Source organism: Macrobrachium rosenbergii, chromosome 17, assembly GCF_040412425.1.
Source record: "Macrobrachium rosenbergii isolate ZJJX-2024 chromosome 17, ASM4041242v1, whole genome shotgun sequence".
In the NCBI taxonomy this organism is placed as follows: Eukaryota; Metazoa; Arthropoda; class Malacostraca; order Decapoda; family Palaemonidae; genus Macrobrachium; species Macrobrachium rosenbergii.
Genome location: NC_089757.1, coordinates 11,794,530 through 11,818,811, shown reverse-complemented (window position 1 = coordinate 11,818,811; position 24,282 = coordinate 11,794,530). Strand labels below are relative to the sequence as shown.

At 37.7% G+C, this 24,282-nt stretch overlaps 1 protein-coding gene across 2 annotated transcripts in view; it reads left to right on the top strand.

Annotated features, from left to right (window-relative positions):
* Positions 1-22,532, top strand: part of LOC136847733 (zinc finger HIT domain-containing protein 2) — a 49,185-nt gene extending 26,653 nt beyond the window's left edge. The window contains exon 7 of one of the 2 annotated variants that reach the window (XM_067119597.1): positions 21,071-22,532. In XM_067119597.1, coding sequence (XP_066975698.1) covers positions 21,071-21,264 — 194 coding nt within the window. In that variant the 3' untranslated portion in view covers positions 21,265-22,532. Of the gene's footprint in view, positions 1-6,512; positions 12,390-21,070 lie in introns of those variants that run through there. The other variant, XM_067119598.1, reaches the window with a different exon arrangement.
* Positions 22,533-24,282: the final 1,750 nt, after the last annotated feature.

Here is a 24,282-nt window from a genome sequence, read left to right as displayed (position 1 = left end):
CCAGATCGTCTGGCGCCAACTTCAGCTTGGCGTCATCTCAGAGCACCCAGCGCCTGGCGCCAGCTTCAAATCGTCTGGCGCCAACTCTCCCCTCATCTTTGGCTCTGGGGAGAATAGTGAGCTCTTTTGTGGTTGGAGCTTTCAGGTATTGCCTCAGTGGAATTGGAAGAGCAGAGGACCTTCCATATCCTTATTGTTTTGGCGAGGACCCTTTTCACCCTCTGGCTAAGAACGTATTGTCCTTCCCAAAAGGATTTTATTTATGAGACTACTCCCAGGTTCAGGAGAGCAGTTTGGCTACTTTTAAGTGGAAGCTAAGCACATCAGAATAGTTCCTACCCCATTAACTTTCAAGCATAGAATGCCCCTTACTTCCATTCTGCAATTGACCTACTGGATGTGTAATCGATCTTCGCTTCTCAATTTTAATTAAAAGTGTTAAAATTTTTGCAGTACCTTGTGAAGTATTAGTAACTGGCATGGTATCACGGAAGGAAACAGAATTTTATCTACCCTACTGTCTCTTCACCTTGTAGTGAAGTGTTGATTTTGAGGAGCAGGGGTTGGGTGTAGGTACCCAGAGCACCCGCCATTCTCAGTGGATGGGTTGTGGTTTTTCTTTTGTAAATGACAGCATTGTCTGGTTGTTTTTATTTTGGTACTGCACCCAGGGCAAGGGCACCTTTTAAAGTTTTGCTAGCCATCGGATAACCCCTTGAGCTGCATAACTTCCACTGATACTTTGCTAGCAATTGGAGTACTCCTTTGCTACAAAGCTCCCACTTAAGTAGAGGTGCTCCTCGGCTTTACCACCACACCAGTACAGGTTACGGTGAGCACCAACCAGAGGCAGTATTCTCCTGCAGTAGCTCTCTTAACCATGAAGGAACAACAAGCATTTTCTTCAATGCTAGCAACTTTTCTGTTTCAATTCATTTCATGATTTAATGCTTTGGAGTAGAATTTGTCCATGTATCCCACCTCCTGTCAATATGGGATTCAGCTATGTAATTACTTGGTAAATTACTTATATAAAAATGACATTTTTATAATAAGATAAAGTTTAATATATACTTAGCAAGTAATTTCAGAATCGGAGCCCACCCTCCTCCCCTCTGATGGACATGGGGCACAAACAGAATGAGATTGTCTGCTAAGTCATTCCTGGTATTCCCGTTAGCAGGCGGGACTGGTTACTTACACTAAAGCAATTTAATTGCTAGCACCAAATTTGAAATTTAGCCTGCTGCAATAGTTGAAACTATATATAAAACTTTATTTTATTATAAAAATGTTATTTTTAATGTTAATAGGCTTTAGATTTTTCTCTATTCTCGTGTTAATAGAAATAAATGTTGAAGAAAATGTCACAGTATAAATACAGTATAGTGCAGTACTTGACATTTTACCAAGTTTTCTAGTTCATCAGTAGCTACCTGTAAATACAGTTAATACACATGTCTCTGTTTCTTGTATATATCACTCAGCCAGAGTGTATGGAATATTCGAGGATCATTCAATTCAGTTAGTTTTTTGGATATTCAGACTCAACATTTGCCAGTATTTTTTGCACTTTTATTGCTAACTGTAAATTATCTGAATTTTTTCAATAGTTAACTAACAGATGCAGGTTTGTGCTCATCTTTACCCATTTTTTTTTTTTTGTTTGCATGCACCAAGGGAAGTATAGGTTGCTGATCTTATTACTTTGTTTTATTTCGTGCTTTTTATTAGTTTGTTATTTTCATCTTGTATTTTTATTTTTTCTTATTGCTATTTCCCCTCATTCTCTACTTATATAACAAAGAAAAAACTTACACTGAAAGGTTAAGATCTATGTTTACCCCCCCAGGGGGGTATGGGGTCTTACCTGAACGCCAATGCATCTTGTAGATTGGCATGTTGCAAAGTTTCTCTCTCTCTCTCTCTCTCTCTCTCTCTCTCTCTCTCTCTCTCTCTCTCTCTCTCTCTCTCTCTCTCTCTCTCTCTCTCTCTCTCTATAACCTAATCTGTCTAAAGGTATATAAATCAAACCCTATACTACAAAAATAGTATTTATTAAATAAGCTTGAAAACAAGTCATGCTAAATGATATTATGGGAAATAGATACTGTACTGAGTTTCATTAAGCATTACCCTGAAATAAAATAATTAATTGAATAGCAAACATGACGTGAAGGGATTAATTTCTGTTCCCCATCGAGTCTCAACCCGACCCTCATTTCTCTCTAGTCTGTTACACATAATTATCAAAGTCATTTTGGGTCTTGTGTTCCATTTACCAGACCACTTCTCACATCCACCATTTTAAATGCTCGTTACCCAGGAGCATATCTCCCACAATCATGAGTCCATTTGAAACATTCTGTTGAAGAATGAATTCCTCATATTAATAACAAAAATTTAAAAAACGGTGATAGAATCGCAATATTTCCAACCTGTAGAAAACAATGATAAACAAAGGCATCCAAAAGGATTCACTAAAACATTAATGGGACAATTGGTCACAGTTAATAAAGTGTTTCACTGCATCTTTTGCAGTGGGAAACTCTGTTCCCAAGAGTTCCAAAACACGATCAACCACTTTCACTTTGTTCAAGAGAATGAAAGCCTCTTCGCCAGAGACCTCACACCTTAGTGATTTCATAACCAACATATGTACATACTTTTACGTTTCACGCCCTAATATCTGATTATAACCAGACTAAAAGATTTCATGCAACTTTCCATCATTGCCACGTAATCCTGTATCTAAGCGCCCTGTGAACCATGTTCGTGTCATTGGCCACCCAAACGCTGAGTTGATTTCTGGTCTCATGAGGACAGAATCGAGATATTTTCTAACCAGGTGAACGAATGCTGATTCTCCACAGTGACTGAACTCAAGGCACTGAATAATCATTAGAGATGCCTGCAGGATCACTGAACATAGAAATTATTCGTTTATTATAACCATTATCACCTATTTATTTAACATCTATATACCTGATAGGTAACAACTCAAAGAAAAGCAAGACAAGTACAGTAAGTGGAAAAAACAGAAATGAATAAAAAATTATCAGAATTATTTTAAATTAATTATATAAATTAAAAATAAAAATCAATCGGTTTACCCAGTACTGTACTTACAAAACAGATTCTTTTTGAAAGAACCAAGTTTTTAAAGAATCAAGTTTGGGGAGCACAAGGCCAGTGGCAAGCTGTTGGGTAGGGGTACCACACGATTTTGAATAAGCATGCTTGCCAACAGCAAACCAATGCAGCACATCTAGATGAGACATGGGAAAACACTCCTGTCCACTACAGTTGATGCAAGCAAGAGAGTGCACTGTCAAACTTTGCAAATATACTGATTACACAAAACATGTACAGTATATATCACGATGCACTTAAGAAAAATTTAACACATACACAGCTGAAAGACTGCTGGCTTCAATTTAACATCATCAAGGGAGCAAGAAAAATATATAATAAATGATAGTATCATGGGATTAGTTAGCACATACCACTAAAACATAAAAACATACCGTATTAACAATGGGTTGCAAAGGACATTGAAATGCTATTAAAATAAATTACCAGTTAGTAGGATAGCAGGAATGTTAAAATATAACAAAAATTGCAAGCAGTGAACAGGACATAATTGGAACAGAAAAATATAAAGTATATATTAAGAAAAATGAACCTCTTGAAAGCTCACTTAACTGAATGGTAATGCAAAGAGGAACTTACACTGAAAGGTTAAGGTACATACCTGATAGATAACAACTAAAAGGAAAGCAAGACAAGTACAGTAACTCAAAAAAACAGAAATGAATAAAAAATTCTCAAAATTATATTAAACGAGCTTGATGGCACATGCTATGCTGCACACACGTCGGCCCACTGCTGCTGTAGCTTGCACAGTCGATATGAAAGTGTACGAACCTACGTTCCCAGCACCACGTATCACACCGGAGCGGACAAACAAGATCCACTTGGCTTTTATTATTATAGATGAATTATATAAATTAAAAAATTAAAAACAATCAGTTTACCCAGCACTTACAAAACAGAGTCTTTAATTTTCCATAATATATACTTTTTATTCTTCTGTTCCAGTTATGTTCTGTTCACTGCCTGCAACTTTTTTTTATCTTTTATCCTTCCTGCTATCCTACCCTTTTCAATCAATTTTGTTAAATCTAAGTGATACATTGTAATTGGTAATTTATTTTGATAGTATTTCAGTGTCCTTTGCAATCCATTGTTAATAATGTGCGTTTTAAAGTTTTAGTTGTATGTGCTAACTAATCCTATAATACTATCATTTATTATATATATTTCTTGCTTCATTGAGCTCTTCGTTGGGCGAGTCGGTAGAGCTGTGGACTAGTACTCGCTAGGCCCTAGTTCAAGTCTCCGGCCGGCTGATGAAGAGTTAGAGGAATTTATTTCTGGTGATAGAAATTCATTTCTCGCTATAATGTGGTTCGGATTCCACAATAAGCTGTAGGCCCCGTTGCTAAGTAACCAATTGGTTCTTAGCCACATAAAATAAGTCTAATCCTTTGGGCCAGCCCTAGGAGAGCTGTTAATCAGCTCAGTGGTTTGGTAAAACTAAGGTATACTTAGTAAAATTTTCTTGCTTCTTTGATATGTGAAATTGAAGTCAGCACTCTTAGTTGTGTATGTGTTAAATTTTTCTTAAGTGCATCATGCTATATATAATGTTTTATGTAATTAGTATATTTGAAAAGTTTGACAGTGCACTCTCTTACTTCCATCAACTGTAGTGGAGAGGAGTGTTTTCCCCTCCGTCATCTAGATGTGCTGTGTTGATTTGCTGTTGATGAGCATGCTTATCCAAGATTGTGTGGTACCTGCTTATTCACTTAAGTTGGCCACCCAACAGCTTGCCATTGTCCTTGTGTTCCCCAAACTTGGTTTGTCCCTGAACTGGGTTTACTGCCCACCTGTCTTTGCCATGGGCTCTCCACACCTACTTCTCTAAGGGTTACTTGCTCACTTGCTCTCACCTGGGGTGCTCCTCTCTTATTTCCACTCTTCTTTGCCTGGTAACTGGATGGCCTGCTTACCCCCTGCTCAATACTTTCTCACTCGACTTGTGTGACTGTGGACCTAGTTACCTGTTGGGCATCCACAGGACATAGCAGGATAGGGACATATATCTTTTGTGCTTAAGTTTCAGATCTGTGTGTCACTGCAGTTACACCTTTAAAAGGCTTTTGGTGCATCAATCAATGTTGGCCTTCTTCCTTGATGGTGTCTGAAGCTGTAATTGTTAGCAGTTGGATTGTTTCGTGACTATGATTGCCTCTAAGGAGGTTATGTGGCTTAGTCTGCTCGTATTCAGTGCCATTACTTAAGTACATTGTATCCCACTACTACTTAGTTTCCAGCATTTACCCTCCTAGCCTCTGTTACTATGGAAGCTAGGATTTTCCATACACTTCATGTTGCAGTGATCATTTCTACTACGCCAACCAAACTGGCTCCAGCAGCAGTTCCTACCATAATGTCTGTGCTTGTGGTTGGTTGTGATCAAGTCTTCAGAGCACAGAACAGGCTGCCAGGGTTACAGTGGTCCTGTTTTACAATATTTCAAGCTTATGATGGTGATATTCTTGATGAACATTCAAAAGAAACTGTATTTTGAAATTTGAATGTTGATTCTTCCTGGGCAGGCAATGAACATTACAATACTCTTGTGAATTTGAGAATCCAGGCAGCAGCATCATTCCTCAAATCCCAGTCTGCCACCTGGTTGCTAGTATATTCAACCAATTTGCTGTAGCATTCTGCATTGTTATTTTTTTTCATAAGCTTCTGTATCTGTAGTGTGTTTTGACGCTTCATTTATATCTATGACACCCATCTCTGTTTCCTGGTACTAGTGAGAAGAGAAAGGCAATTATTCTCGAGGAGACACTAAAGATATTGCTAAGCATGAAGGTGGCATGACTGCAGTGGCCATCACAAGGGATCTTAGACATTTGGAATCAACTGTTTTGATCATCTTAAGGATGAGAAGAAAATTAATGTTGCTGTGAAATCTTTGGCAATGGTAAAATCCACTGGGCCGATCGCAAGACGGAGAAAACACTTGATCCATGGATGGAAGACCAGAAACACCTTACACATGTTACTTCTACTCTATATTGTGTTGCACACTATAAAGGGTATACAGTATTTTATTGATTGTATTGTATATCATTTGGTAAATAATTACCTTTATGTTATAATTGGTAATTTATGGCTAAAAATGCATTGTATGGTGCTAGGACTTAAGGTCAGGATTTAAGAGTTATTTGCAAATTTTGAATTTTTGCAGAGAATTATTGTCTATAACTCATGTAAAGCTCAAGAGACAGTTCTTCATGTTTACAAAAGATTATAAATCTGAAGACCTTGATATGGGCTTACTGTAATATGGTTGACGGTTTGGAAAACTAATTTTAATATGACTTCACTTTTAACTTTGCTTATGAATTTATATTTTATCTTTTCAGGAGAAAGAAAAGGCCTCTTTGCATCAGCATTTGCTGAAGCTAATCAGCATGTTAATTTGAAGCTTACAACTCTTCAGACGGTTAAGCTTTCCATCAAGAAAATTGAGTTTTTCCTCTCATACTGTAAAGAATATTCTTCAGTCATCTGTAGTTTAGTGCCATCATAGAGCTTTATCTCCATAGTTTATGAGATTTTGTCTGATGAGGAGAAATGCCACAGGTCATGGCTGCTAAAAGCTTTTATTCATGTGGCTTTATGTTTGTAAATGTAACCTTTTATATACTTAAGCAAGGATTGTTAAGTTAGTGGCACAAATCATGTCAGAATTCTCAGATAGAGAATGGTTGTGCTTCCATGATTTGTATAAAGAAATGGTATGTTAATCAAGTATTTAATGGATGACTTTTCAGTGTAAGAATGAATTCATGAGTTGCTATATGCTATACTAAATCATTGTCTATACCATATAATTCATGGTTCATTTCTGGAAAGTATCTGGTACTTTTGGAAATTCATGAAGTGTACTTAACACATGCACACATCTGGTAGTGCTTTTTTGATGGATGTAAGTATTACTAAGTGATTATTTACTTTTTTTGTATTATTTTTTTACTTGTAATTATCTATATTCCTCAGGAAATATGTACCATTGCCTTTTATGTAGGAGTATTCCTCAGTCTGAGCTGGAATTGGCCATTGAAACTTGGTAACAAGGTAGTAAGCTAGTGGTAGAAGGGTTAGGGGGGAACCCCCACTCACGTGCCATCACCAAGTACTTTTTCTTTGGCCACCGTTTAGTGAGGATGCTTTGCTGACCTTTTGCTGACTGCCAAGTTGAAACTATAGGTAATTTCATCGTTTTTATTGTACGTAAGGTGTTTGTGTTTTGTTGTTTAACTCTGATTTGAACAATTAGAATGAACATTGAAATCTGTAAAGGATGTAAGATGAGGTTTATCAACTTTATGTCCTGGTCACGGTACCATTGTAAGGTAAGCGACCACCCCTAACGCCCCAACAGTGCCAACTGAGGTGCGCTTGCTTGATATCAAATACAGGTTGTACTCCTCCTGTACTCCTTAAGGAGAGTATGAGCATGGTCATTAACCAGTGACTCCTTATTTACTCCTTAGACATGATGTTACTTCCTGTCTCAGTGTGTCTTCTGCTGTAGCCAAGGAAAGTAAGACTCATGGACAGAGGAAGATGAAGAATGCAAGTACATGTCTTCTTCCTCTTCTTTCTCATCTTCTTCTTCTCCCTTCTGTGGGAAGTAGACAGGAAGTTCCATTGGACTTCAAGTGAGCGCTTCCTTCTTGTGGTTAGCAACAGTGTGCACTTGCCTGTGAGTAAGATATCTGCTTTCAGAGGTTCTTTGAGCATGCTCGTGAAGCGATGTCTCCCCACATATTTCCAAAACATAACAGCTGTCTCAGAGTCTTTCCCAATTAATAATTCTGCGTAGGTGCTAAAGGAACAGCTTGTGCTACCTTCTTGTTCAGCACATGTATGATCCCTAAACTGTGTGCGTACAGACAGGGGGTTCACATGTGACAGGCCCCTGTTATATGATAGTGTTGTGTATTTTGGTGACCAACATGCATATGATCTTGTTAACCCTTGGGTGGTGACTGGTTTTCACCCAAGGGTGATGAACAAATGTCATACACAATTGCCAGATCATGCATGTGCAACAGAGAGTTCGTACATGAATTGTTACTGCATCATGATACCACTGAGTATTATAACAAGCTGCATGCATGTGATTGCACAGGCACTTTAGGTGTTCTTGGTTTGTCCAAGATTCATGCTGTGTGTGTGCACAGTAGTAAACTGAGGCTCATCTATAGGCCCTAGTTAGGTTTCAACTGATCATGCAAAAATCTATGGGAATGTGGACTGCGATTTTTTTGTGGATCACAATCTCAAGCAGTTATGATATAATCCTTAATTGTTATTGAGCAATTGGTACCACTAGGTCCAATTGTTTGTATCCTTGGTCCAAGAGCACTTAACAGGCCAGACAGGTGTGTCTGCCTCTTTTCTCAGGAGAGGCTCCAACTCTTACTCGAAGGAATCTGTTAGAACCTGAAGGTTCAGAACCTTTTCAGGCACTGTTGGAACAGAGAGATTATTTGACTCATTATGGTCTTAAAGATCTTCGGGAAGCAACCACTGCTCCTTTGTTGAGCCCATCTCATGAACAGGGCATACTCGAGGGTGCACTCATGGCGTGAGGCAGTTGTTCTGACTGCTGTGGTTGCTGCTTGCTTGCGGTGTCTTGGCTCAAGTTAACATTTGGATCTGCAGATCAAAGGATTCCCAGCTGTCCAGTAATGAAGCAAGGTACTTTCCTGCCATTGACATCAGAGGAAGTTCTGCATGTCCGATGATCCAAAACCTGCCTACGTCTGCAATGTTCTCCCAACAAGCTTCAGCTGGGAGTTTCCTTATTCAGTGGAATGGATATGCCTTGGGCTTCCCTTTATGCATGCAGAAGAGTAAAGTTGGGGAGGAGGTAGGAAAGAGGTAGGGTAACAAAGTGAACTTCAGCCAAGCCTTTTGGGGGTGGACATGCCTTCTGTGTCCATTGTCAGAAGGGGCCTTCCCTCCATGAAACCAAGATAAGAAACCCAGACTTCTTCCTCTCAACCCCTTGAGTTTCTCCCTCTAGCTCTTGCTAGGAAGGGGAGTAAGGGGAAGAAGGAGGGAGGGGCCATTGATGCTGGCAGTCCACCTCTCCAGTTGCCATGAGAAGGGGAATCCTCTCATGCCACTGGGAAAGGTGGCAGAGATAGTGGGTGGAGCCCTGGGAAAAGTTACAGGCTAACTGGGACACATGCAGACTGCCTTTCAAGGACTAACACCCTCCCATATATTTAATTTACAGTCACCACCCCACTTATGAACATTTATGTTACGAACAATCAGAGATACGAACAGACGGGATCATAAGTTAAAATTGTGTTTGGAGCACTCCTCTTTGCCACCCGTAAGTTCAAATTTTGCTCTGCGCGCCTATTCTGCTGTAAGAATTGTTTGCAAAGAACAAAAGAACATGAGGGAGAATAAGAACCTGTTCCTTTAACCCCTTCCCTGATTATCCCAAGTATTCTTGTGATTAATTACCATGTATTCTTCTTACAGTCACAAGAATACTTGTTCATACTCGTAAGATATGCCTACTCGTTCTTTGTTGAACTCCCATTTTCTATATTTCCTCTGCCCATAGGAAAAGTTTAGTATGTTTTTTTGTCCATAGATAGCGGTGTGCATTGTTTACTTTGTGAACTTCCAATGTCAGATGTTGCTCCTGCAAAATTCTCTCCAAGTTCATAACTTTCAATGCATGGAAAAAATGCTAAATTTTGAATATTGCATGAATCAAAATTTTATTTTTTTTTTTTTTTACCTTTCTAGCATCCAAAGGAATTCTTTATAATACTGCTTGATTCAAAGGTACAGTGAAAATAGTATAATGTATGACTCCCGAGTTAATTCGGGGATGTAAACATCAACAAAAATTATGCATTTCTTGTAGTAGAGAAGGCAACTGGTGGGTTGAATGAGTTTGTCTTACAGACCCAGTTCAAGATGTAAACAGAACAGTCCATCAGTGAGGATGATTTCTTGCTTTTGGTGGATCTGAAGGATGTATATTTTCAGGTACCCATCCATCACTTACCTGGAAATACCTTTCCTTTGTCCGTGACAAGATTGTTTACAAGTTTAAAACTCTGTGCTTCTGTTTATTGATAGTCCCTCAGATGTTCAAGAGTGTGTTCACCTTGGTGTCAGCTTGGGCCCATTTGCAAGATTGTATACTTGCTTTATTACTTATCTGATTGCGTAGTTCTAGTGTCCTAAGAGGCACAGTTGCTTCAGAACAGAGGCATTCCCCTTAAATTATGTCACAACCAGGAAATTATGTTAACTGGGAGAAATCAGATCACATGCCCAAGCAGCAGTCAAATGTCATCCTTGGAGATGCTCATCTCAGATGGATGACCTCACTTACATTCACTTCATTGGCAACTAAACGACGTTGGTTGGCCTTGAGCAACCCTCCCTCCCAGCTTGTGCCCATTGAATTGGGAGGTAACTTGCTTGGTGGCTGGACAACAGAAATCTTCCTCCTCCAGAGATGCTTCTGTTCTTGGACACATTGGAGGAGGGTTGATGTGCACACTTGAGAGGCCTGTATGCTTCAGGTGTTTGGACAGAGGAGGAATCTCTTCTGTATATCAACATTTTTTAAATGTGAACAGTTATGTTAACCCCGAAAGATTTTCTAGATGGTGTGATGGATCACTTCGCAATGTTGATGAATGATAACACGAGTGTAGCAGGTTATATCAGCAAGCAGGGGGAACAGTTTTCCTTCCCTCCAAATGTTGGTGAAGCAGAAGACATGGGTTGGTAGTTTACCATGCTGTTGAACTGTCAGCCAAGTATTCAGAGCAGGAGAAATGATTTGGGCAGGCAATAGGGACAGGTTGGTCCTACACTCTTGTGTGGGAAAAGGCTGTTTGAGCTTTGGGAATATTGGTGGGAGACCTGGCCAAACAGGAAGCTTATGTTTTCCTCTCTGATGCTGGATCTTTGGGTGACCCTGGAGGATGCCTTCCAGCACCCATGGGACAGTCTGGGCGTTTATGCCTTTCCTCCATTTAGTCTGATCCTCCAAATGATCAGCCATGTCTTGATCACCCTGGGGCTGACTGGTCATAGTAGTTCTTTGTTTGCCCGTGCTGAATGGCTGCCCAATCTGCTTTCTCTCTTGGTCAAGGCACCTAGGGATTCCCTGGTGGCCCACTCTCCCCATATTCAAAAGCATCATTAAGCAGTATAGTCTCTCCAGCTACATGCTTTGGGGTTATCCAGTAGCCCCTGTGAGAGGGGTTTTTCTTGCAGGACAGTGCAGATGTCCAGGTACCTCTGAAAGTCCTCTTTTGACATGCACCAGAGGAAGTGGGCCATATTTTGTGAATGGTGTCTTAGAAAGAGTCACTCCTGGGTCAGAGCTTCTGTTCAGTAGATTATGGACTTCCTTGTTTACCTTAGTAGAGAAAATATCCTCTCAGTCTCTGCAGTTAAAGACTATCACTATGTCTTAAGTCAAGCCTTCAGACTGAAGTTCATAGATCTCTCTACTTTGACTGAGCTGGCTTTGCTTGTGAGAAACTTCAGGTAGTCATGCTCTTCCTAGGGACTTTGGTCCTTAGACTGGGATGTGACTTTCTTCCTTACAGCCTAAATCAGGTGCTGTATGAACCTGTTAGGAAGGCCTTGGAATGAGATCTCACACTCAAGATTGTTTTCCTGCTTGCCTTAGCCTTCATAAAGTGAGTTTCATGGCTCGCACTATCTTCTTCAGCACTCAAAGGGTTAGGAGTCTCTTGTTCTCATTTGTTCCTGAATTTGTAGTGAAAACTCAGAACCCATCAGTTCCTGATGAGAGATACCAGAGTTTCTCAGTTCCCTCTCTCAAGGACTTCATTGGTGGTGATCTGGGTGATACGTTCGTGTAGGTGGTTCAAGTTACGATGTAGTTCCTGAGAAGGCCCTGACCTCATAGGCCAGATTGCCAGTGCCTCATTGTTGTTATCCATAGGCCCAGGAAGGATGTGTCCAGGAACACCCTTCTTTCTGGCTTCTTGCTTCTATCACATGGCTTACAACTTGCCCTGTGAACTGGACTTCCAAACATTCAGGCAAGAGCTCATGAAGTCAGGGGCATGGGCCCATTCCTTGCATTTAGGAGTTAATTCTCAATAGCATAGGTAATGAGGGCAGATGTCTGGATATGCCAGACCACCTTTACCTCATTCTACAATGGAGACCTTCTTTATTATTATTATTCAGTGGATGAAACCCATTCATATGGAACACTGGTGCCATTGACTTGAAATTCAAGCTTCCAAAGAATATGGTGTTCATTAGGAAGAAGTAAGAGGAAGTAAAGTAAAATACAGAAAGAAGAGATCCCACTTATTACAAAAAATTAAATTAATAATTAGGTAAATAGAGAAAAATGTATCAAAATGCAAGAAGAATAGTACAGTATTAGGGTAGTAATGCATTGCATTTTAGCTTGAACTTCTAAAGTTCCAATTGCACGACATCCTCTGGGAGGCTGTTCCACAGTCCAACAGTATAAGGGATACCATACAAGACCTCTGGAACTGAGAAGTTTGACAGTGAGGCGCATCTTGTTGCTCTCGGCAGATAAAGGGGATCAGGGATCAATTGTAAATGTGAAAGATCTCTGTTGAAATACAACTTATGAAAAAGTGACAAACAAGAGACCATCTGTCAATGGTCTAAGGCCACAACTGCTACTATTAGGAAACAGAAACCTACCACCACGAATCACTCTATCTAAAACAGATAAATCTCTGGCAGAAGCAGATATCAACACTGGAGAACAGTATTCCAGTAAAGGAAGTACAAATGACTGAAACAGGCTGCATTGATTTTATCATTGTTATAAATATATGAGGCCTTACAAAAAACCTAACCTTCGTGCGGCATTTGCTAAAACTTTCATTAGAAGTTTCTCAAAAGTTAGATGTCAGTCAAAAGTTACACCTAGAATAGTTAAAGCTTCAGACTCATTCAGCAAAGTTCCATCTGCTACTTTGTTGAGTGAGTATGAAGCTTTAACTATTCTAGGTGTAACTTTTGACTCATATTTGACTTTTCATCTGCTTCAAGGAATCACTCAGTCTCATCTGTGGTGAACCAAATTAGCATCATCTATCTTTGGAGTCGGGCTCATCTTCCATTCCACCACTACTAACAGATGATGATAGAATGGTTACTGGCCCTAGAGAAAAGGCTGAACTGCTTCATGGAGCTCTTGAAGCTAAGCCATTATCTGGATAATCTTGATAGCTTGGTGAAGATCCTGATGGTTTCTTCCCTTTGTTTTTTAAAAAGTTTCTAGTGTGCTGTCTCCCAAAATTACTAGGTTCTGTAGATTTTTATGTTAACGTAGTATCTTTGTGGATGAGTGCAAGCTTATTAATACAGTGCCTGTTTCAAAGAGTGGCATATCTGCAGACTGCAGTAACTACAGGCCAATCTCTATACTTCCTGTGCTCTCCAAAGTTGCCGAAAAACTTATTTTTAAGCCACTATATAAGTATGTGCAATCTAAAGGATTGTTAACTGATAGTCAATATGCATGCAAGAAGCAGCTAGGTACCTGTAATGCTCTTTTAGACTTGACATGCCACTTGCAAGGGAACCTCGTTAAGGGTTTTGAATGCAGAATAATTCAAATAGATTTTAGTGCTGCTTTCGACTCAGTAAAACACAAGGCACTTATTTATAAAACTCAGAATCTTGGAGTGGGTGGATATGTTTCAGGATTACTTCAAGATTTCCTTACAGGTAGGCAGCAGTGAGTTGCTGTGGACTGGATCTTTAGTGAACCAAGACCTATTGTGTCTGGAGTTCCACAGGCCAGTGTTCTTGGTCCACTGTTATTTTCAGTGTATATAAGTTATATGGTTGTTGGCCTGAAAAAAAAGATTCTAGTTGCAGCAAAGCAAGACTCAACAAAAATGGTACACAGTAATTTTCATTTCAATGATTTTCTCACCATGGGTTGAAATCGGTTTTTTTTCATGGTAGGCTCGTCTACATGTACCATCAAACCATGGCTGGTCATTTGTCCTAAATTTGATGACCTTTCTAGGAACATATCTTATATTTCATTTAGCTTCTTCTTGGGATCAGGATCTGGTATAGCAACTGAAATATTAAGTGCCTGACAAGCTTCAATAATGCGATCCCAGCTGGCTTTAGATTTCAGCCACACTGTTTTTCCAATGATGGAATTAGGAATATACTGGTTGACAGATATGACCATCTAACAGTGCAATGATCAGAAGTGCCTATATATTCACAGACCTTGGACTTCACAATAGCTGGAACATATGTGAATATGAGACCTAATCTATTATCAGAAATGTGCATGGTTTCTTCAGTTAGGTGGAAAAAATTGGAGGATACACAGAACTCAAGAGCAGACTGGCCATGTTGATCTGTGGAATTAGAATTTAGCCACTCACTGTGCTCTTCATTACAGTCTCCACAGGTAATGAATGAAGCTTTTGAATCTTGTGACTGAGCCATACTAATCCTTTCCAAAAGACAGTCATAAATAAATTCGTTGATATTTGGATTGCTGTAAACAGCAAATGCGTAAACATTGTAGATCTTGCTGGAAATTTTAAAACAAAGAACTTCATGACAACTACACTCCAAATTTTTTGGATGATAAATAGGTCATCCAGACTTAGTGTATACAGCCATACCTTGCGCATGTGGGATGTTATGGCGATAAATTAAAATTAGGACCATGAAACCCCAGGATTAAAAACTCAACCTTTGACATATTACTACTTACAAGAGTCTCAGTCAAAAACATCAAATTGTAGTTATGGGCACAACTCTGGAGATCAAGGAAATTTGACCTTAAGCCCCGAATATTTGAGTAAAGCACTTTACAGTTTTTCTTACTGTAATGAGTAGTAGGCCCAGGGTTCAGCTCAATGTCTCCCAAAAGAATTAAAATTAACAACAAAAAGTCAGTATCAAAACTAATAAATAGACTCATAACAACAGTAACATTGTAAAAATCAACAGAACGATAAACAATACCATTATAAACAACAGTGTTTACATTATTTACAAAATTCTGTTGAGAGTATAAGTAAACGTCACCATACGTCATTGGAAAAAGTGTCGGAAGCAAGTGATCAACAAGGTGGGCCCAGCACACCTTGTAAGGCCAAAGAAATCTGCCAGGTTTGCCGCAACAACTGGGGGATGACACTTAGGATGGATTTAGAAATAAAACACTCAGAAGGAAAAGGTTAGGTATAAACGAAAGCACTTTCCTGATATCCACCAAGCAACTTAAGCTTTCTCATCAGCCTGTCCTACACACTTTTTGAAAAAACAGGAAAGTGAACAAAAAAAGAGGATAAATGCCTGATTGTACCCTCTGGCAAGGGAACTCAAACCCAAGGCCATGGAAAGCCATGGTACGATGGCTACGGCACAGTCCAAGGTTGGAGAACAAGTCTTAGAAGGGTTGCCTACCATGGCTGAAGAGTCCCTTCTACCCACTGGTTTGATTTCGGAGTGTCCTTCTCCTAAAAGAGTTGCCTGCCAAGGCTAAAGTCTCCTCTACCCTAACTTGTGTAGGCAGGGACGTCACATTCTGAAGTAAATGTTGCCAAGAAAAGTCACACTAACCTACCACCCACTTCTTTAAACCTATGTTAGCTGCTCGATAGGCTGAGTAAGTCACCCAAGCACATTGTGGAGAGAAAAGTATCTTGCACACCTAAGGTACTCAGAGAGTATAAGGGTGGGGTTGAGTGACTGGCTCCCCTCTTCTTTCTTCTTTTTTTTCCTCCCTCCATGAGGCAGCAGCTTGGACTAAGTATGCACTTTAAACATGCAGGTAAACTGTACATCAAGCATTCTGTCTTGAGCTTCAGTTCATAACATGACTTTTTATATCATCCTTTTAAAAAGGGAGCACTGGGTGGTGAGTAAAACCATAATCTGAACCCATTTTATAATACTGACCAGATTTCACCCTCCTTCGGACTTGGGGCAACCCTGTAAAGGTCACACTTGCTTCTCTGAGGTTTCCCTGTAAGAGTGAGAATTCAAACACTTCTCACTTGGGCTCAGATCCCTGTCACTATGGCATCCTTATGCCAGACCTTTAGTGACTGGGAATGTGAAATTTCCAGGTGGTGATTCAGCTTGGCAGTCTGTTGAGAGACTGTTTCTCACCTAAAGTGTGAGTTTCCTAAATAAATGACAATGGTTTGTTGTTCTGTCAGAACAAATGATTAATTTGTAGAAGTACTTTATGCTTTTCTTAGGTGCACAAGTCAGAGCCTTTTACCATAATCCCACTTCAACCACCGTGCATAGCTCATGATGCTTCACCCTCCTACTACCAATTAAGTACTTTGTTTCCAAGCTTCAACAGTGGATTCCAGATTGTGCTGAGGAATACTCCTATATAAAAGGCTTTGGTTTGTACACCTAGGAAAAGTGTTATTTTTATGTGAAATTAAGTTGCATTTGCATTATTTTTTTAACTGTGCTATCACCTGAAGTATTTATACAGTACTTCCTTGGGTTGTTCCTGATATGTGGAGTGGTATTCTGCCTAGTAGATATATTTTCTGTGGCTGTTGAAACTAGGAATGCTGACAGGAAGTATTTGATTATCAGAACACAGTTTAAGTAGAGTACAACAGTTTCAGAGAGGGTAGATTAAATTGGAGTGTTTTTTATTTATATGTTAGTTGATTTATAATTTGAAAAACATAATTGTAGACTTTCCTCTTAAAATAATTTATCTGCCAACATATAATTAGTGTTTCCCAGTAATTTATCCAATTACTTATAATTAGTATAGATCTACACATAGTCACAAATATTAATAGGTTATCAGAATTTTCAGAATTGTGTAGGGTTAGATGTAGATATAAAACCACTGCTAATTGTGATGTTAGGCTAGTTACTGATAATGAGATTGGAGATAAGTAGACTTGAGTAACAAATATGATACAGTATCATCTATGGATTTTGAATCATTGTAAAGTTCAGGAGTCTTTGGCTTTTAATTTGACATTTTGGTTCATGAATAGAGTATTTTTCTGAGAGACTAAGCACTGCTGTTTGAAAAATTGTTTAGTGTGATTAGTAGTGCATCTCAAAGCACTCTTGCATGTAGAAATGTTCCCCATTTTAAAGTGCAGTTTTGGGAGTATTTGTATGGCTCCTAACTGTTGATGTGTATTTTGTTGACCTCCACTGAAAAAATAAACCCCTCCCTGCACAAAAACTTAAGCTTTCATGAACCTAATAGAAATGACATTAGTTTCATGACAGGAGCAATAGGTTCCTGTTGGCAAAATTTTAAATTTATATATATATATATATATATATATATATATATATATATATATATATATATATATATATATATATATATATATATATATATATATATATACGTACAGGCAGTCGCCGGTTATCAGCAGGGTGCCGTTCTGAGGGTGTGATGATAACCGAAAATCATCGCTAACCGAAAATAACAGGCAGAAGTTCAGTACCAAGCGCTTTCATGTTTATTAATGCATCGTCTGGGCACAAATGAGACACAGATGAAAGGAAGGTTACAAAGTAAACAAAAAGAACAAGAATATCAGATGGTCATTGGTCAAAGGGTAATAAACAGAAAGATAATCCAGGATAATCTGGTATCAAATTAGTCACAAACTAAAACATAGGACTAACTACAAGAGATATGAAAGTTTAGCCATACAAAATCCAAAAACATGAATAAAATTTAATACCAGATGGTTAATTGCGAAGGGATAATAAACAAAAGGGTAACCCAGGCAATTAAACATCTGATATTCAATTTTATTCATGTTTTTGGATTTTGTATGGCTAAACTATCATATCTCTTGTAGTTAGTCCTATGTTATAGTTTGTGACTACTTGATCCCAGATTATCCTGGATTATCTTTCTGTTTATTACCCTTTAACCATTGGCCATCTGATATTCTTGTTCTTTTTGTTTACTTTGTAACCTTCTTTTCATCTGTCTCATTTGTGCCCAGACAATGCGTTAATAAACATGAAAGTGCTTGGTACTGAACTTCTGCCTGTCATTTTCCTGTGGGATTTGCTTAAACACTGAAGTCACATGCATCTACTACTGTGATTTTTTTGAGTAATATATATATATATATATATATATATATATATATATATATATATATATATATATATATATATATATATATATATATATATATATATATATATATATATATATATATATATATATATATATATATATATATATATATATATACACCTTGACTTCACCAGATGGCAATCAGATATACCAAGTAGGTCACATAGCCATTAATCAAGAGAGAAAATGAACACTGAGAAATACTGTATTGGGAGCTACAGAGGAGCAGATGTTGGCAGAGATCACTAACTTGTCATAAAATTAAAAGCACTCAACAAAAAAATTGACAGAGTAGCTAGGGTTAATATACCACAATTTCTTGCTGATGAACATTGAAAGGCTTTTGCAAATGAATGTCAAAATAGATTTTCCATTCTGTAAACTATGAGGAGGGGCAGACACTGAGTGAGGACTGGTTTAACATTGAGAATGTATATCAGCCTGTAGAAAAGGAGTACAATACTAGGATAAAGAGTAAAAAGATGGAAACACTGGATATTGGTGAGACTTGGGATAGACTGAAGCAAAAGGCACACAGAAAAATTTTGGGCAGATGAGGAATGTAAAGTAGAATATTCTAAGCCCTCAAGTCTAGATAGTGAAGTTAAACAAAGATCAAGAAGAGATATGGAAGAAATTTGAATGCAAGCTGATGATGCTTAAAAAGATGGGGCATTTGTGTTAGGTTAGCCGACAGCAATAACAATGAAATATCCATGGGTAAAAAGAAAAAGAGGAAAATGCCTATCAAAAGGAGCCAAGGGTCAATAATAACATACCAGAAGTTGGAAAAGGCCTGAAAGTACTTATGAATGAATTTACAGTTTTCTACGTGGAATCAGTAATAAATAAACTATGAAGATGGAAACAGACCAAGCTATAATGGAATCACTGCAGAGGTGATTTTAGCTGAAACCAAAATGACACCTCATATACTAACTAAATTGTTTTGCAGAATGTGGAATGAAAAAACCAAGCCTGATGCTTGGGAACTGGGAGTCCTAGCAATGATACCAAAGACAGGTGACCTGACTGAATTTGGTAACTATAGAGGCATTGAACTTATGGTGGTTGTAATGAAAATATTGAGAATGCTTATTCTCAGACTGGAGAAAAAAATTGATAAAAAGCTTAAAAAGGAGCAAGCTGTTCTTAGAAAAGACAGGAATTGCTCAGAGCTAAATTTTTGCAGCAGTATCTGGAATTTAAAAATCCCCCTGTGATTGCTTTTGTTGATTATGAGAAGGCATTTGACAGCTTCCCAATACCAATATTATGGAAGGTCTTACATTATTGTGACATTCCTGTTAAAGATGTAAAACTAATTGAAAGTATTCATGAATAGGGTAGATGCAAAGGTTTATTAATGGGGTCTTGTCAAGTGAATTTGCAGTAATTGGTGGGGTTCTACAAGGGAATGTTATTTCACCTTTTTTGTTTGCCCTTCTCATAGATTTTGTAATGAAAAGTGTTTGGAGATGGAGGACAAGATTTAGATTTGAGTAACAATAGAAATTTAACAGACTTAGATTATGGAGATGATGCTATTTTAATCAGGAAGACCTCATAGGATTTACAAATCTTGCTTAATAGAGTGCATATTGCATATTTAGAGAGAGGGGAGTCAAAATATATCCAAGAAAAACAAGTAATGACAATAGAGTCTGCATGAAGGGACAAAATAATATTAGTCGGAGAAAGGATTGACGAGGTTGAATCTTACAAATATTTTGGAACCATGACATCCAGCACAGGTTCTCTTGAGATGGAATTTAGTGGACTTAAGAGGCAAATCAAACAGTGAGCAGGCTGAAAAGATATGGAAATCAGAGACTTGAAATGCGCACAAAAGTAAGATTTTACATAAGTTTAATGCAATCTGTATTGCTGTACAAAGATGAATCATTGGATGTCAGTGACTGAAAGATTTTTGTGTTTTTAAATAAAGCTTTAAGAGACTATCAGGAGTCAGATGGCAGGATGGAGATAGAGATGATATTGTAAGTGAAATAACAGAAGTTCCATATATGGATGAGATAATGATGAAAGGAGGATGAAGCTGGCTTTGATGTGTCCTTAGCACAACCCCTGGAAGAATATATATGACAGTGTCAGCTGACTTATTTTGGCATCAGAAGAGTCTGCAGACTCAGACCTACTTGGATGAGAGCTATGAGAAGGAAAGCAGGAGGTTTGTGTGAAACAAAGCACTCAAAAGTTATGAGTGGCATAATTTCAGAGGCCCTTTGTATCTTGTGGTATGATGATGATGATGGTGACTCATTAATATATCCAAATCCAAGTAACAACTGATAAAACATTTAACAACTGAGTGTACATGAATGAGAATGTGATGGAAATGTGTCCTGTTCCTTTGATTGTCTTTTGTTTTTTCCACTTTTATTATGATGTCGAAACATAATCGAAAAAAACAAACATTACTTCTGTTAAAGCCCTTATAGCTGGTCAAGGGAAAATGGTTAGTTTCAAATTGTTAGTTACAAATAAGTCAGGAGTAGTTAAGTTTCAGGTGGGACATCTTAGGCCTAGAGAGCTTTTTGTCTCGCCAAGCAGAGGCTCACACATCCTTCCTCGATAGGGTGACAGGAAAACATGTATTGTCCAGAAATTTCAAGACCAGTTAAAACTACTGATTCATTTTTCATCCTGTGAATTGTTAATATTTCATAACTTATGTTTGTTAAAATGTGTGCTGATGTGTGTGCATTTTCTCTGTTGCAGGTGGGTTTCCACTTACAATGTGCCTAGTTTCTCACATTGAAGACAGTACTGAATGTTCTTTGCAGCATCCCTTCAGCCTCAGCTACACTACTTTTTGCCTTTTACCTTTTATAAGTTCCCTTTGGTGTTTTCTGACTTACATGCTTAACTACTTTAACTTCCATTTTCTTTGTTCCATTTTCAATTCTCATTAAAGAACAAATTGTTTAGGTGAGCTCTATGAGAGTCTAGAAATTTAACTCAGTGGTTTAAAAACAACTAGTGTAATTTATAACATAAATGATATATGCGTATTTTTGTAGGTGATACTAGATGTTGTGCATACCTTCAAAAGAATTGCATTCAATGCACACAGGAGATATTTCATATTCTTAAGGTAAATCCTTTCATGACAAAAGTAATGTATTGCTACTGTCTGCACCATGGTTTTGTGACTATGCAAAATGGTGTACAGTATAGATAATAAGTGACTTTTTTTGTTAAGAACTTTCAGTAAGATATATTTACAGGCTTGCTTTCTTCGTAAGGGCTAATAAACATACAGTACTGAGTTAAGAAATTCACATTTACAAAACCTGTATTATACTCTCCCTCTTGCAGGTCACACTGTAGATGAAAATTAAGGGTCTCTGCATTGTACATTCAACCCCCAACTTCTTTAAGTTTTCTTTTCTCTGATTCATTATAATGAAAAATTCATCAGGCAAGCCCTACTGAAGTCTAGAAATGTTACCAAGTTGTTGTTAAATTCTGTTCCTCAGAGAGATAACTTTTGTTTTGAAATTATCAAACATCTAGCATTATTAGCCAAAGCATGTATTTTACAATTTTATAAACATTTGTGGCTCAGAGATTGTTCTGCGAAGAATGTTGTAATGCCTTAATTATTCCTATTTCCAAACCAGGAAAAGACTCAAGTAATATAAAAAAATTACAGATCAGTTTTCCCAACAAGTTTTTCATACAAACTGTTAAAGGAAATGGTAGATGCATCATTTATGGCACATACATGAAAATAAGATATTGTTGCATACCCAGTCTGGATCACAGACAAAACTAGATCTACTTTAGATTCATTATCCCATATGGATGATTACATCCTTAGAGGAATTGAACATAAATATCAATGGCTATTTTCTTTGATATAGAAAAAAGTTTGCAATACCACATGGAGATACTCAATATTAAAAACATTATACAAAAGTAATGTACATGGCCACTTGCCAGTTTTTATTGAAAACTATCTAGCAGATTGTACCTTTGAGGTGCTCATTGATGATATACATTCAGAGACTTCCCATTTTAAAACAGAGTTCCACAGCGAGTGGTCTTAGAAGCCCCCTCTTTACACTATAAATAACATCAGTAGTCAACTACCATTCAGAATAGAAACATGACATGCCAGTTGTATCAATTGTATCATTAATAAGGCTATAATAAAAGTAGGCACATAGGCCTCTGCCATAGTTTTTCAATATTGCTTAGAAAAGTCCACAGCAATTATATTTAATAAAAATGTTAAGTGGAAAGAAAATTGAAAGATTGACCCAATGATTAAAGATTACTTATATCGATAATCAGACAACAAATTTTTTGGCTCAATCTTGGGCATTTGCCTGATTTGGAAAGTCCATATAGCCTTTTAGAAGCCAAATGCAAAAAAAGCATTAAATTTGAATGAAAAAAATTATCTCACAGAAATTTGGGATCAGGCAGACCAACCTTGATATTACTACACAAAGCAACTGCTGTTCTCAACTATGTATGTTGGGTGTCCAGTTCATCCTCAGCTACAACTTTGAAAAGTCTGGATGCAGTTCATAATGGGGACTCATAATATGCAGTGAAGCTTTGAAATCTCCCCCAAACTCTTCTATCCTTGTTGAAAGTGATGAACCACCTCAAATTCTTCATGTGACTTAATAGTAATGTGTAGAGCAGTAAAAATAAAAACTGCAACAAAAAATATTATTAAAAAGATATATTTATAAATAATCACTCGCCATTTTTCCCAGTTAGGGCCAATGGATTATTTGAATCAACAAATATGAATATAATTCTTCCAGTAATAGAATTTGCAATCGTCACCCAACAAAACACCAATTTTTCTTGCCTAACAATGTTTCTTGTTTCACAGAAGAATTCTGTGTAACAGGATTAGCCATTAAAATGATTAGATAAGCTGCTACAGAAATTTGCAGTTTTCAGTTTAGACTAGAAGTGCTAAATATGTAGAAGCTCTTTAAAATTATAATCTTAAAAATACCCTTGCACAACAAATTGTATTTTCACTTTGAAAATAACATACAGTTGATAAAAATGTAGAATTTGTTGGATTCCTGCCCTTGTAGGCATCAAAGGAAATAAAGCAAAAAAAGGAAACCCCCGTAGGGGGCTGGTGCCGTCAGTGCACCTCATGTGGTGCAATGTAGGCATTACTTAAGGGTCTTTGCAGTGTCCCTTCGGCCCTAGCTGCAACTGTTTTCATTCCTTCTATTGTACCTCCATTCATATTCTCTTTCTTCCATCTTACTGTCCACCTTCTCCTAACAGTTGATTCATAGCACAACTGTGAGGTTTCCCTCCTGTTACATCTTTCAAACTTTTACTGTCAATTTCCGTTTCAGTGTTGAATGGCCTTAGTTGCCCCAGTGCTTGGTATGTGTGCCTAAAATCTATAAATCAGTCAATCAATCAATCAAAAAAAGGAAACCAAAGCTGAACTGCTGTAACAGATCACATGAAGACAATCCTATCAGTAACTGTATACCATCTCTAAAACCCTTTGTAATTGATACTGCAAATGGAAAAGTATATAAAGAATAATGAACAGGAAAGTAACAAATCAAAACAGATCAAGCCCAGTGCTGGAATATCAAATTCATCATATCAAAAGGAATCTCACACAAGTAATTTTGATGTCTTAGAACTGGTCTCTGTCTTTTGAATTATGGATGGATAAATAGGCCACATGATCCAGTCCCTAAATGCAGTAACTATGGAAGTAAATATTTGTTGTGTGAATGTCCAAAATATAATCAAGAACAAATGGTAAGTTTTGGAAACAAATCAGTTGAATGAATTTTGTCAGGATCTCTTATCATTTTCACTTAACCCTTAGGGGCAGCCCTGTGAGAGCTAAATAAATTAGCTCAGTGGTTGAGTTAGACTGCTTAATAATAATTCCCCACAGTTATGTGGCCCTAAATTGT